At 39.5% G+C, this 16028-nt stretch overlaps 1 protein-coding gene across 1 annotated transcript; it reads left to right on the top strand.

Moving 5' to 3' along the window:
- Nucleotides 1-4825: 4825 nt before the first annotated feature.
- On the top strand, nt 4826-7152 carry LOC118398816 (transcription factor SOX-11-like). Its single transcript, XM_035794553.2, has one exon. The coding sequence runs from the start codon at nt 5008-5010 to the stop codon at nt 6118-6120; it is 1113 nt and encodes a 370-aa protein (XP_035650446.1). The 5' UTR covers nt 4826-5007; the 3' UTR covers nt 6121-7152.
- The last annotated feature ends 8876 nt before the right edge of the window (nt 7153-16028 follow it).

Raw genomic sequence — 16028 nt, 5'->3', positions numbered from 1 at the left:
CACTGGCCGTATGCATGGCACATACAACTATTTATGTGTCCCAAATGGCACCCCATTCCCTACATAGTGCACTACTTTTGTCCAGGCTCTGGTTACTATATAGGGAATAGGGTGCCATTTGGGACAAAACCTGACACCGAGCCGGCTACAGGAATCAATAGTCTGAAAAGGGCAGGCACACACACACGAATCTATGTCCACTACGACAGTCCCGCATGTTGACTCTGTCCCAAATGGCACCCTATTCCCTATGTAGCGCACTACTTTTGACCAGGGCCCATAGGGAAAGGGGTGACATTTGGGACGCACACCTTATGTGCCTTCACCATACAGAGTGTCACTAAAAAAGTTCCCTGCAGGCAGAACAATCCATCAACGGAGGGCCTGGTCTTCAGACTAAACACACTCTCATTATAGCAGGTCAGCACCCCCCGAGAGCTCCTGAATACATATTTACTATTACAAGACAAAGGGGTAAACAAATGTGGCTGCGGGGAAACACATAGATAAACAGTGCTGTTGTCAGTGGGTGCCCCGGCCATGCCTAGTTTGAACACCTCCTTGTTGAGTCTCAGACACAACAACAGGTTACAAGACATCATCAAGTAGTCTGCTCTGAGCTCACACATTTACATTATCCAGAGCAACTTACAGGAGCAATTAAGTTAAGTGTCTTTCTCAATGGCACTTCAATAGATTTGTTCACCTGGTTGGCTCGGGGATTCAAACCAGCAACCTTTCGGTTACTGTTCCAACCGTTAGGCTACCTGCCACCTCTGCCCCACTTGTGTGGGTAGACTGTGAGCAATATGCATCCCCTGAGTTTTCTCTGTGTATTTCACAAGGAACAGGTGGGATGTGAAGGAATGACTACATACAATTCACTAAATATCCATCTATGTTAGACTAACTCTAATACAAGATCAGTCTGCTGCCTGATGGTGGTGAAACAGGTTCCATTCATCACACCTTGATAAAGGCTCTTTAGCTGAAACGCAGGTCAAATGAATCCACAGCAAAGAGAGATGAGTGTGTGAATGTATTTTTTATTTGTGTGGAATAGGTTACATTAACAGACAGTAGGCCTATCTGACTTCACTTCGCGTGATTGTAATTCAGACCAAGACACAGGAAGCTGCTAGTTGATGCTAATAAGATGCCCCCTGCCACCCTCTTCTATACACACGCAAAGGTAGGAGGAGAGAACCTGGGAGAGCAGATTTTACAGCCCCTCTGCTGTGCTGTTTGCATGTGTCTGCTTGTGACAAACACTATAAAGTGTTAAGTAGACTCTGTTTGCATTCATGACAAGACCCTCCAGTTTTTAATGGTCTGCGAAGTGTCAGACCTGGGATGTGACCCAAATAGTACACATGTTCCCTATGTCGTGCACTATTTTTGACCAGAGCCTATTTGGTCCTGGTCAAAAGTAGAGCACGACATAGGGAACAGGGTACCGTTTGGGACATACACCTGGAGAATGTGGTGGAGACAACAGCAGGTCAGCTTCATTACAGTATGTATGGCTTTGTGACACTCTCAGCACTAATCCTGATGACAGAGTGTTCTAGTCTACAACCTCCACACTTCCTGTAACTGATTGTTGTCGGGCTATAATCTCAGCTGTCTCATACATAGCCTACAGAATTATTGCCCTACTGCCTTGCAAATAGCTAAAAGCTGCAAACAACATATTGCCTCTAACGCAATCTGTTTTGAGGACCATTAGCAACAAGCACAATGCTAAGCTATTCAAAACAAATTAACTAGATAATGTGAACAGAGCTAAATATATATGTTTATTTTAAAGATGCTGTTGCTACTTTTTCATTTGATTCATGAAATGTACTAAAACTGCAGTAAACTGCAGTGAACTGTAATAACTGACATTTCAGTAGTCTGGGTGCTTTTCATTGACTCAAATGAACACCTCAGACTCAGAACGACTTCTTCCGTGAGATGAAGAGACTCCCCAGTAAGGAGTAATGGGATGCTGTTGTTTCACAGCATGGCTACAGCAGGGCCCTGGTCAAAAGAAGTGCACTGTAAAGGAAACAGGGTCCCATTTGGTATGCATCCACTATCTCCACAGCCACTTCAGCCACCTAGCGCTCATCCACCACACACCAGTCACTCACATTCCAGGGAGAACAGCTTGCTTATACAGCTTTGCTTCCAAAACAACAGTGATAAAGCAATCCCCAACTACTTGTCTCCATACCCACACAAGAGATCTTCTGTTAACAGGCCTAATGGTCACCATTAGCTCCCCTCTTCCTCTGGGTGACTTGCCTTTGTGAGCACAGAAGGTGAAGGAAAGCAAATGGAGTACACCTGTCTGGAGGCTATTCAGAAGAAATCCATCCCAGGATCTTCAATATCAGATAGGCCCCACAGTCAGAGCTCTGGTATTGATCCTCTGCTTTCAGTCTTACAGAGAAGAACTGTGGAGAGAGATGAAAACATTCACATATAGAATCCTTTGCCTTTTCAGTCTTCACTTGTGTTTTATGCTATCTTGATATTAAAAAAGCTCTTAATCTAACAAAGCACAGGATATCATTGATGCTACTTGAGAAAGCTGTGTTTTTTTGCACCAGGTGTTGTTGTTGTTTTGTTGTGTTGTTGTTGTTGTTTTGTTCCACTCCATTCATCCAATGGGATGATAGCTTTTTGCATTTCTCATGCCACATATCTAACTTGGCTGTTGCTAACAAGCACTAAAGGGCTGATGAAAGCAGAGAAGGCTATAAACACAAATATGATGCAACACTTCAGCTAACACTTCAGCTAGCAACAGCTAGTCATTATTTCAGACAGGTATGACTAAATTAGATAGACAATTATTTAGGGTTCTGCTATATATGCCACACATACACACACACCTATTGGAAAATTGTCAAACTGGACAATATGTCACTATGTGTGTGTGAGCCATATGTAACCAGCCTAATCTGATGAGAATACTGGGGCCTGAGTTGTCTGTTTTGGTAACGCGTAACGCATTTGAAGCTGGGTCCTGCCACACTACTCGGTGTACTTCCTGAGGAAAATGAATGCTGGTGAGTGCTCTCCCCCCTCTATAGCCCTTCCCCCTATCTCTCTCTCTGCATTTCTAATGTGCCATCACATGATATTGAATGGGGGGAAGGTAGAGTAGAAGAGTGGGTTTGCTAGAGTGCTGGTAAATGAATGCCCTCTAGGGGCCAAAAAGAGAGCTAGAAAAAGCATTACAAGAGGGGAATCTGGCACCGGGCAAATAAGAACTGATGCTGGGGTGGTCTTTAGAGAGAGTCTGTTTTGTTCCTTGACACAGCAATCTATGTGCCAGTCTTTGATAATGTCTCTCTCTCTGTCTCTTTGTGTGTGTGTGTGTGTGTGTGTGTGTGTGTGTGTGTGTGTGTGTGTGTGTGTGTGTGTGTGTGTGTGTGTGTGTGTGTGTGTGTGTGTGTGTGTGTGTGTGTGTGTGTGTGTGAATGCATTTGTGTTCAGGGATAAATGCACAGTTAGTACATAGAGATGTACCGTAGGTTATATTTCTCTCACCAATACACTCACCTGGAATGTGTCTGTCACTGAATGCATAAAAAGTACAGTTGCCATCCTAGTGGGAAGAAACTAACAAACAATAGAAATGAATGACGATCACACTTCTGTTTTGTTTTCAACACAATAGGGCTTCAATTCACATCATTATAAAACTAGAGTAATAGTCCTCAAATCACATAGTATTGGTCACATACACATATTTAACAGATGTGTAGCGAAATGCTTGTGTTCCTAGCTCCAACAGTGCAGTAATATCTAACAATACACAACAATACACACAAATCTCAAAGTAAAAGAATGTAATAAAGAAATATGTTGTATACATCAGATGTCTGTTAAACAAAAGAAGAGTGAAATACACACCATAAACACTCTTATGGTTGCTGCCTAAATAATATATATTATTGAGGTCAGTGTCTTATCCATTCAATAATATAGCAACCTGTTTGGCCAGAGATAACAATCAGTGGTGCAAAAAGTACCCAATAGTCATACTTGAGTAAAAGTCTAAAAGTATTTGGTTTTAAATGTACATAACTATCAAAAGTAAATGTAATTGCTAAAATATACTTAAGTATCAAAAGTCAAAATGATAAATAATACAAAAATCCTTAAATTAAGCAAACCAGATGGCACCATTTTCTTGTTATTTTAATGTACGGATAGCCTGTGGCACACTCCAACACTCAGACATAGTTTACAAATGAAGCATGTGTGTTAGTGAGTCCGCCAGATCAGAGGCAGTAGGGATGACCAGGGATGTTCTCTTGATAAGTACGTAAATCTAACCATTTTCCTGTCTTAATAAGCATTCAAAATGTAACGAGTACTTTTGGGTGTTAGGGGAAATGTATGGAGTAAACAAGTACACTATTTTCTTTGGGAATGTAGTGTAAAAGTAGTCAAAAATATAAATACTAAAGTACAAAAACCCTGAAAAACGACTTAAGTAGTACTTTAAAGTATTTTTACTTAAGTACTTTACACCACTGAAAACAATGCAATACAATAATACTGTTTTATGGACTGTCTAAAAACTGATGCACTTATTTTTGACTTTCCCAATGTAGTATCTTCCCATCTAATCCCTACCATCAGTGCATTCAATATTCCTGTCTCGCACACCCACTGAGGTATATAAATCCAGACAGCATGAATAATTCCGCCTACATGCCCCCACCACCAATGAAATCTCGTGTGGCAGCAAAGGGTTAAAATAATGTCTGGCGGCCGCTGGGAGGAGTTAAGAGCCGTGATTGGGTACTAAAAAAATGACGTGACCGATATGAAAGACCAAAGAACTAGTTAAGAGGGCAGTTGATAACTTTGAGAAAGAGTTGTTTGAATGAGCTGGAGGTGTAGAGTGACCAAAAACTAGTTAGCAAAGCAAGGAGTTTAGCAGAAAGTGACTGTGGGTATTTGAAACCCTGCAGTGCCTTTGAAACATACGACGGAAACATGGTGCAGCAAACAGAACACAGCGAGACGGAGAGTAGCATGTCCAGGGAAGCTACAGACACGGAGGAAAGCGAAATGATGGCGTGCAGCCCGGTACCACTGAAACCCGTGAAAGCCGACTGGTGCAAGACAGCAACCGGTCACATCAAACGACCCATGAATGCATTCATGGTGTGGTCGAAAGTCGAGAGGAGAAAGATCATGGAGCAGTCTCCGGACATGCACAACGCGGAAATCTCAAAACGACTTGGAAAGCGGTGGAAATTGCTGAAGGACAGTGAAAAGATCCCGTTTATAAGGGAAGCCGAGAGGCTCCGGCTACAACACATGGCTGATTACCCCGACTACAAGTACCGACCCAAGAAGAAACCAAAGCTCGACAGTTTCACTAAGCCAGCGGTGCAGTCACCGGAGAAGACCAGCCTCAAACATGTAAAAGCTCCCAGTAAGAAATTCACTAAATTGAAAACTACTAAGGTGGTGAAAACGAGACCATCTCACGACCCTCGCTACGACTATGTTTTCACCAGCTTTAAAACTACTAGTAAGTCCGTAAAAAGGGAATATACTGACGATGAGGATGACGAAGAGGACTACGAGGAGGAGCTGTCCTCTCGGATTAAAGTGGAGGAGGACGAGGAACCGATACCGTACAACATCGCCAAAGTGCCCGCGAGCCCCACTTTGAGCTCCACTGCCGAGACAGAAGGCGCGAGCATGTACGATGAGTCTCGGAATCCGAACACAGCTTCCAACAGACTGTTCTACAATTTCAAGAACATTACCAAGCAGAGCACAACTTGTCCTGCTTCACTCTCACCAGCATCTTCATTCAGGTCCGTGTCCAGCTCGTCCAGCTCCAGCGAAGACGCGGATGATTTACTGGTTGACTTCAGTTTAAATTTAGCGTCCTGTGCTCACGGAGCGGAGCTGGGGAACTCGAATTCAGGGAATCTCTCTCTTTCCTTTGTGGATAAGGACTTGGACTCTTTCAGTGAGGGCAGCCTCAGCTCTCACTTTGAATTCCCAGACTATTGCACCCCCGAGCTGAGCGAAATGATCGCAGGGGATTGGCTTGAGGCTAACTTTTCAGATTTGGTATTTACCTACTAGCTAACTAAGTACAGAAGGAGTCATCCTCTGGTAGTCGGTGGGACAGCGTTATGATCAGCCGGTTCCCTCCCCAGCGCTGTTATTACCATGGAGGGAAGGAGGGTGTCCTCCATGAACTGAACCAAGATTCGTTACAATGTGGTACCATTGCAAAAAAAAAGTGACATTCATGTCACCCTGACAGGGTTTTATGGATTTTCTTCGGGTCTGCAGTGAAACTGCTCAAATTAAAAGTGGACCACAAAGAGTAGAATCTGAACTATGCATTCCCATCCTACTTGTAACCACTTGGGTTCTGAAAGCACGACTGGGCAGATGCAGGCTAAATCTGAGACACTGTTCATTCAGGATGTGTAACTTTTCAAAAGGTTTTATGTGATTTTTCTGTATTTCACAAAACTGTTTTTTTCTTATCAGTTCCGAATCCCTACTGGTATGGAAAAGTAGGCTAAACCCGCTGTAGAACACAGGTATGGCAGGAAGCAGCATTTTGATACATAACCAACATACCTCATCTTAAAAAAAAAAAAAGGAAAATATTTTCAGGCATATTTTTGTACAGTTAAACTAAGGGAATGTTCTTACTGTGCTTTCAGTGAGTTTTTTTTCAGGCACTTCTAGTTCTACCCGGTTTCATTTTAGTTTAGCACACAAGGGTTAAACAATATAAATTTGCATCTAAATGCCTTGCGTTTATTTTAAGCTATGTATGTACAGAACTAGATCAGATTTGGGGTGTTTTAAGGAGTTAAGTTGCAATTGGGGAATATAGACCTCATTGCTGGTACTAGATTCAAGATTGTATATGTTCTGTAAAATAGTAAAGTTAGGAGTTTATGTATATCGGTGTGAATGGGTCCCAGATAGCAGGTGTGAAACTGCATTTTCTTGCATTTTATCATCTTAATGGCACATATTGTTTTCTTCATTATTTTGTGCAATATAGGCTACTCTTAAATGGATCATCTGCGTTATGTGTCGTCATGCTGAAGGCTGTATCTTGACAAAACTAAATAAATCAGCTGGAACTGGTTCAACTGAATTTGCATGTTTTGTTATGGGGACATAATTGACAAACACTATTGGAATTTTAGAGCTGTAAGGACAACTCTAGTTTCAATGATCTCAAATAGCATGTGATTGTAGTGTCTTCATTGAGTGTGAATAGGGCATTTTATTGTGAGACCTTCACATGCATGAGAAGTACACTGATATGACACCTTAGATGCAGTGATAGTTAAACTTAAGCAAACCAGGGCTCTACGCTGACCAATTTTTACAAGGAGCATGTGTGCACCTAAAGTTAGAACATGTAGCCGCACACAAATCCATTTAGTCTATGACAAATTTGACGTAATGAAGCTGGAATCCTTAATTATTCTAGGCAATTTAGATATATTCCCATTTATGACTTTGCAGGGTGGTAAACGTGGCTCCTGAGAATGTCCTTCAACTACATGAAGCCAAAGAAGTACACTGTTCAGCGCCAAAGAGACTTAACTTGGTGAGTCAAAAATACTCTGGTCTCCACCTCCCCTCCTGATGTCAGCATGACCAACTGAGGTGGAATGACGACACTGTGTGCAACCCAAATGGCACCCTATTCCCTATAGTACACTGCTTTTGACCAGACCCCTACAGTGGAGGTGTCATAATACCCATAAAACCTAGTGGTCAAAAAGGGTAATGGTTCTAAACATTCATTTTTTTCCCGTAGAGGATTTTAGAAATACTTATGGGCTGTGTTTTGCGTAGGCTTACCCTGGCATGATGTTTTAATAACCATGTACATCTCAGACACGGTGACTTTAATCAATATATTTGGCTCTATTTACTCTCAGATTTGAAAATGGCTAATTGGTATCCAAGAAGAAATACAAATCTGCAAGCTAGTGCACTTCATCTCTGTCTGACACCTTTGCCAACAGGTATTGTGTCAATTTAAAACTGTCACAAGACAATTCGCAGAATTGTCCATTTAAAGAAATGTAGCCAATTTATGAATTACTACATTTCGCTAAAAGATGGTTAATCCAGAGATTCTTACCTTTGCTTCGATTCGGCAGTCTCGTCCAGATCATCCTGGTATTTGTAGTTCTTTATGATAGCCACATTAGCAGCTAATTAGCGTTTCATTTTGGGGGGTAAATACAGGCGAATATATTGATAAAAGTCACCTTGTCCTAAAGAGATTTACATGGTATCAAAACGAAACACCAGGGTAAGCCTACACAAAACAGCCCTTATTTGAAATGTTTCTAAAACTCCCCTATGGGAAAAATGTATGGTAGGTTTTATGGGTATTATGACTCATAATGTGGTACGCTTTGGGGAGTAGAGTATGCAATATGGTGCCATTTTAAGAATGATGACACTCTTCTTCACTGGTGATAGCTCTCTGTCACATTTGGTAGCAAAGCTCACTTCAAAACATTAGATAATCTAGGCCTAGCTTTCACTCTGTTTTACCATTAATGCCATACCATTATCACTTGTTTCGAGCCGGATAGCCGATAACCTACAATTTGTATCCATACAGCCATTTAAATGTACTTTACATTTACTTTACCATGTTGTTAGACACAATTCAATCCTCACAGAGCCCCAAAATCCCAAAAGCTGCGTATTCCTAGATGCAATTAGTGTGTGTATGGGGTGTGTTAGTGTGTGTATGTAGTACTTGCCATATTTTGGTGGCATCTTCACACTGGATGCATCCCAATTGGCTCCCTATATAGGGCACTACTTTTGACCAGAACCTTATAGCTTCTAAACACATTCAAGCCATGATAAGATAGTGTTGTCCAGTCCAACTCCATGGCTTTTGATGGATACGAAAATAGGTACTTTTTCATAGTAGCACAAGACCGACTGCAGTAGTCAACACGTGGGAACCAGGCCACTCTCAAAAAGCATCCGGTATTCTCCAGCCTCTGCTCAGCTCCTTCCAAATTCTTATCCTCATCCTAGTACCTCAATATAAAACCAAAATTAGTTGTGTACTGTTTTGCTTATTGTGTCTAATTGCATCAACATACCGTCCATCCACATAGCCATTGATATAGTAGGTCTGTCTGCCCTATGCCCTGAAATGATAGATATAAATGAACACCCACAAATGTTTGTAGCCGTTTGAAAGGCTATACTAAGTGTGTATGAAGGGATAGGACGTATTGACCCAGTCTAACATGAGGATATCCCATTTGAATGTACGGTATGTTCAGAGTCTACAGTATATGCATACAGTGTATTCGGAAAGTATTCAGATCCCTTGACTTTTCTCCCATTTTGTTACGTTACAACCTTCTAAAATTGATTAAATAGTTTTTTCCATTGGCATTCTACACACAATACCCCATAATGACAAAGTAAAAACAAGTTTTTAGACATTTCAGACCCTTCACTCCGTACTTTGTTGAAGCACCTTTGGCAGCGATTACAGCATTAAGTCTTCTTGGGTATGACGCTACAAGCTTGGAACACCTGTATTTGGGGAGTTTCTCCCATTCTTCTCTGCATATCCTCTCAAGCTCTGTCAGGTTGGATGGGGAGTGTCGCTGCGCAGCTATTTTCAGGTATTTCCAGAGATGTTAGATCGGGTTCAAGTGACTGTACCCTTCCCCAGATCTTTGCCTCAACACAATCCTGTCCCGGAGGTACATACAGACAATTCCTTCAACCTCGTGGCTTGCTTTTTGCTCTGACATGCACTGTCAACTGTGGGACCTTATTTAGAAAGGTTTGTGCCTTTCCAAATCATTTCCAATCAATTGAATTTACCACAGGTGGGCTCCAATCAAGTTGTATAAACATCTCAAGGATGATTAATGGAAACAGGATGCACCAATTTCGAGTTTCACAGCAAAGGGTCTGAATACTTATGTAAATACGTTGTTTTTAACAAAAATTATTAGCAAAAATATCTAAACTTTTTTTCACATTGTCATTATGGGTTATTGTGTTTAGATTACGGATTGATATTTATTTAATCAATTTTAGAATAAGGCTGTAACGGAGCAAAATTAGGAAAAAGTCAAGGGGTCTGAATACTTTTCGAAGGCACTGTATATGTGTATCAGCTCTAGCCTACCACACAATATGTGTTATTGTATGCCTCCTAAATTGAACCCTATTCTCTATATAGTACACTACTTTTGACCAAGGCCTCTGGTGAGAATATAATCATTGATGGGATAAAGAGTGAATAGCCATTTGGGAGTCATACTTTATATGTGCATTTGAATGTGTCAGCTGTAGCACTACCACACAAGATGTGTGTGTGTGTGTGTGTGTGTGTGTGTGTGTGTGTGTGTGTGTGTGTGTGTGTGTGTGTGTTATTTCCTTTGGGTCAGAGTCCTTTGTGCTGCTTCTCTTATTGACATAAGATGTTCTTCCTGTTGGAGAAAAATTGCTGGCGAGGAGAGAGCAGATCTAGTAACCCACAGAACTTCAAGAAAGAACGGCCTGAAATCATTAGCAAACACCGCACACAGATGAAGCTCAAGGCTCTTACTCTCCTAATGTTGTTTAGAAAATCTATGCTTGGCTTGATTTTTATTTAGTGGAGAGAGGCTAGAGAGGGCTTGTTCAGCCTTGTTGCAAATGTATTACATTGTGGACTAATTGTTGTTTATGTGATGTATTTATTTGCAATTTTACAGCTGTCCTTCCTGCTCCTGCAACACTTAGTTCTGCCCCCGTCCCATATGGGTTATGTACCAAATGACACCCTATTCCCTATTTAGTGCACTAGTTTTGACCAGGGTTCTATAGGGGAATATGGTGCCATTTGGGACATAGACATGGACTGTGATTTGTCCCACACACCAGCAGAACACAATGATATGGAAATAATGAGTTTCTTGTGGTGTGGCTGTGGCCGTTTGCATCTTCAGAACAAATGGAACAGAACATAGTCTCATGGATCAGATAAAGAGTTTATCTATTTAATCTATTATGATCTGTACTATGTTAATAATCCTCATCGGTGAGGCCAGAGATGGGCAACTTTGATGGGGGTGGAGGCCACAGAAAATCTGAATTCATGATGAGGAGCCGCAGTTACTCCCCCTCCTTAATTTTGTGCAATTCTACACATTTTGCCATGGGGTGTAGAGCAAATGTTGCTTCTGTTTTAAAGCTAGTTTGCGGCAATTTTACACATTTTTACCATGCGACAGAGAGAATATGAGGTAATTTTATAACTAATTTCATGCAAATTTGTATGTTTTAATGTTCATTTCGTGCAATTCTACTCATTTTGCCATGGGACTGAGAGAAAAAGGAGCAGTTTTCTGCTAATTTCCTTAAATGCTACTCATTTTGCCATAGGGTGGAGAGAAATGTTAGCCGTTTTTAATATTATATCTGAGTTGACTAACAAAATAATGGGGGCCCCCTGGGCTCTAATTCGACCTTGATTACTACAAATTTAGATAGCTGGCGACTAGACTAATTTACTAATCTAAAAATTGTTAGCTGACATGGGCTAATTGAGTAACTTATGACATAACAAGAGAAAAACTGTTGATGCACAACCACATTTCTAATTTGTGCCTTGTGTATTCCACTACTCTACCTCGCAACAGTAAGTTGAGACCCTAACTGAATGTTATTATTTATTATTTTGTTATTTTTTGGGAAATTGATCCGCATGCCAGTTCCCCATCCCTGAGTTAGGTCTACCGGTGCTCTTCCAACCAATGTACAGTGATGCCTGAATTTCAAACTAAACAAAATAATCCCTACATTGGATTGTGGAACCAGTCTCCCTGCCTGACCAGTGGTCCATACCGATTGTATAACAGCTTACCAGCCAAGGGTCGTATTCATTAGTGCATACCGTAGCAAAACATTTTGCAATGGAAAAGAAAAATGTATGTTTGTTTTTGGACAAGCTCAGGTAGTCCTTCCCTGTTTCAGTCTGTTTTCTTCCTTTTGGTCCAAATTAATATGACCAAGCTCACTCCTTCCTTTGCCGCATATGAGGAAAGTCACTATCTTGCCTGCCACCAAGATGCAAGGGTTTGATTATACAGTCCCTGTTCTTTTCATGGAGAGCAGTGCTGTATGTCACCATTCAGTGTACTCGAAGATCCCTTTTCTTCTTTTCCCATCTTTTGACTGCTGTAAATAAAGTTATATAATAAACTGTGTTGTGTTGCTTTACAATGTGCAATGCTTGTAATTGAGGAAGCTTGATGATATGATTCTTTATCTCCTCCAACGGCATTATCTTTTCCGGGTAAGCAGCAAAAGAAGCAAAGACGAGTAGGCTAAACAGTAGATGATAAAACCTTTATTTTCTATTGTTATATAACACCTCCTTCCATGTGGCTATCCTCGGAACCACTACCAAAGGGAATGTTATTTTGACTTGGCCAGTGAACTCCCCATTGAAATTCATTTCAAATCTAATACACGCCCAATTCCACTGTGTGCACATGGCAAGGCAACCATTGTAATTCTCATTATGTGGCTCCCCCTCTCACCATTCCTTAGGTTGCCCAGGTTACCCTGTCAGAGCGAGTGGCTCAACTACTCCCCAGTTGCATCAGCACTCAGTAGTGAGCCACAAATGGCACCATATTCCATAGTGCACTACTTTTGACCAGGGCCTGGTCAAAAGTGGTGTACTATATAGGGAATAGGATGCCATTTGAGACACAAGCAGTGTTAGTCACTGGCTCTAATTTGAAAGGCGATCTGGTGCTGTGGCTCGCTGCATGATTAGCACAGGAAGCTGAGTGTGCTACAGGGGTTCATTGTGATGAATGCAAGACTCAGGCCTTCAGGGGGTTTAGTCTCTAAAAGAAGTGACCTCTGTCTCCAATCACACCAAGGTTATGTTCCAAATGGCACCCTATTCCCTTTATAGTGCACTACTGTTGACCAGGGTCCTTATTTATAAACTTTGCGTTTGTACAAAATATGCGTCAAAACATGTGTGCCAGTTTTCATGCAACATTTGTCATTTCTAAAAACGAAACTTGAGAATGTGCTTATCCTCCCGCAAACTTTAGACCATGCGTACATACTGTTTCCAGTGGTTGATGTATTGCATTGCAAGAAAGCAAAAGCCAAATAGTAGCCTTGTGACACTGTTATTCATAACAATAAAACAGGTAGCTAAATATATGATGACTCTTATTCATAACAATAAAATAGGTAGCTAAATATATGATGACTCTTATTCATAACAATAAAACAGGTAGCTAAATATATGATGACTCTTATTCATAACAATAAAACAGGTAGCTAAATATATGATGACTCTTATTCATAACAATAAAACAGGTAGCTAAATATATGATGACTCTTATTCATAACAATAAAACAGGTAGCTAAATATATGATGACTCTTATTCATAACAATAAAACAGGTAGCTAAATACATGATGACACTTATTCATAACAATAAAACAGGTAGCTAAATATATGATGACTCTTATTCATAACAATAAAACAGGTAGCTAAATACATGATGACACTTATTCATAACAATAAAACAGGTAGCTAAATATATGATGACTCTTATTCATAACAATAAAACAGGTAGCTAAATACATGATGACACTTATTCATAACAATAAAACAGGTAGCTAAATATATGATGACTCTTATTCATAACAATAAAACAGGTAGCTAAATATATGATGACTCTTATTCATAACAATAAAACAGGTAGCTAAATACATGATGACACTTATTCATAACAATAAAACAGGTAGCTAAATATATGATGACTCTTATTCATAACAATAAAACAGGTAGGTAAATATTTGATAACACTCTTATTCATAACAATAAAACAGGTAGCTAAATACATGATGACACTTATTCATAACAATAAAACAGGTAGCTAAATATATGATGACACTTATTCATAACAATAAAACAGGTAGCTAAATATATGATGACTCTTATTCATAACAATAAAACAGGTAGGTAAATATTTGATAACACTCTTATTCATAACAATAAAACAGGTAGCTAAATATATGATGACACTTATTCATAACAATAAAACAGGTAGCTAAATATATGATGACTCTTATTCATAACAATAAAACAGGTAGGTAAATATATGATAACACTCTTATTCATAACAATAAAACAGGTAGCTAAATATATGATGACTCTTATTCATAACAATAAAACAGGTAGGTAAATATTTGATAACACTCTTATTCATAACAATAAAACAGGTAGCTAAATATATGATGACACTTATTCATAACAATAAAACAGGTAGCTAAATATATGATGACTCTTATTCATAACAATAAAACAGGTAGGTAAATATATGATAACACTCTTATTCATAACAATAAAACAGGTAGCTAAATATATGATGACACTTATTCATAACAATAAAACAGGTAGGTAAATATATGATAACACTCTTATTCATAACAATAAAACAGGTAGCTAAATATATGATGACACTTATTCATAACAATAAACGGGTAGCTAAATATGATAAGATACAATCATTTATCATAAGAGCAGCTAAAATCACTTTATTTTATCCTTGCATTCTAAAATAATTAGAAATAGGCATCTATTTCCTATATTTATTTCATTTCCATGATCATTGCAAAATAAATTCCTCCCCTTTTCTGACTGTGATGGTTTCATACTTGCGAATGAGCCAATAGGCCAACAACAAGTCAGGATAAGCTACCGTTTGTCCCACCTCTCATTTAACTGGACCGTCTTCCCAGAAGCTGAGTAAATAGATCAACTATTTCAAGTATTTTTCTTTATGCGATCCGATCCAAAGCACAGGTTATATGGTCCTTCTGTGGCTCAGTTGGTAGAGCATGGTGCTTGTAATGCCAGGGTAGTGGGTTCGATTCCCGGGACCACCCATACGTAGAATGTATGCACACATGACTGTAAGTCGCTTTGGATAAAAGCGTCAGCTAAATGGCATATATTATTATTATTATTATAAACATAATACATCATACATACAGTGCTTTCATGAAGTGTTCACAACCCATGACTTTTTCCACATTTTGTTTTGTTACAAAGTGGGATTCAACTAGATATAATTGTCCTTTTTTGACAACGATCAAACATACTCTGTAAATACTCTGTAAAGTCAAAGTGGAAGAAAAATTATAACATTTGTAAAAAATATATAACTAATATATCTTGATTACATAAGTAGATGTCAATACATGTTTGAATCACCTTTGGCAGCAATTACAGCTGTTAGTATTTTTGTGCAAATCTCTAAGAGCTTTCCAGACCTGAATTGTGAAACATTTGCCCATTATTCTCAAAACAATTCTTAAAAGTCTGTCAAATTGGTTGTTGATCATTGCTAGACAACCATTTTCAGGTTTTTACCAAAGATTTTCAAACAGATTTAAGTCGAAACTGTAACTGTAACATTCACTGTCTTCTTGGTTAACAACTCCAGTGTAGAGTTGGTCTTGTGCTTTAGGTTATTGTCCTGCTGAAAGGTGAATTAATCTCCCAGTGTCTTTTGGAAAGCAGACCGAACCAGGTTTTTCTCTAGGAAAACTCACCTGTCCTTAACGATTACACGGATACCCATAACATGATGCAGCCACCACTATGCTTGAAATCATGGAAAGTGGTAGTCAGTAATGTGTTGTATTGGATTTGACCCAAACAGGACAAAAAGCTAATTGCTTTACCACATTTTTGCTGTATTACTTTAGTGCCTTGTTGCAAACAGGATGCATGTTTTCTAATATTTGTATTCTGTACAGGCCTCCTTCTTTTCACTCTGTCAATTAGGTTAGTATTGTGGAGTAACTACAATGTTGTTGATCCATCCTCAGTTTTCTCCTATCACAGGCATTCAACTCTGTAATTGTTTTAAAGTCACCGTTGGCCTCATGGTGAAATCCCTGAGCGGTTTCCTTCCT

The sequence above is a fragment of the Oncorhynchus keta genome, chromosome 19, assembly GCF_023373465.1.
Source record: "Oncorhynchus keta strain PuntledgeMale-10-30-2019 chromosome 19, Oket_V2, whole genome shotgun sequence".
NCBI lineage: Eukaryota > Metazoa > Chordata > Actinopteri > Salmoniformes > Salmonidae > Oncorhynchus > Oncorhynchus keta.
Note: the sequence above shows the minus strand (reverse complement) of the source record. Positions and strands in the feature narration are given on the sequence as shown.

Excerpts from the sequence above, each read along its gene's own strand:
- LOC118398816 (XM_035794553.2), top strand. The coding sequence starts at position 5,008 with ATGGTGCAGCAAACAGAACACAGCGAGACGGAGAGTAGCATGTCCAGG.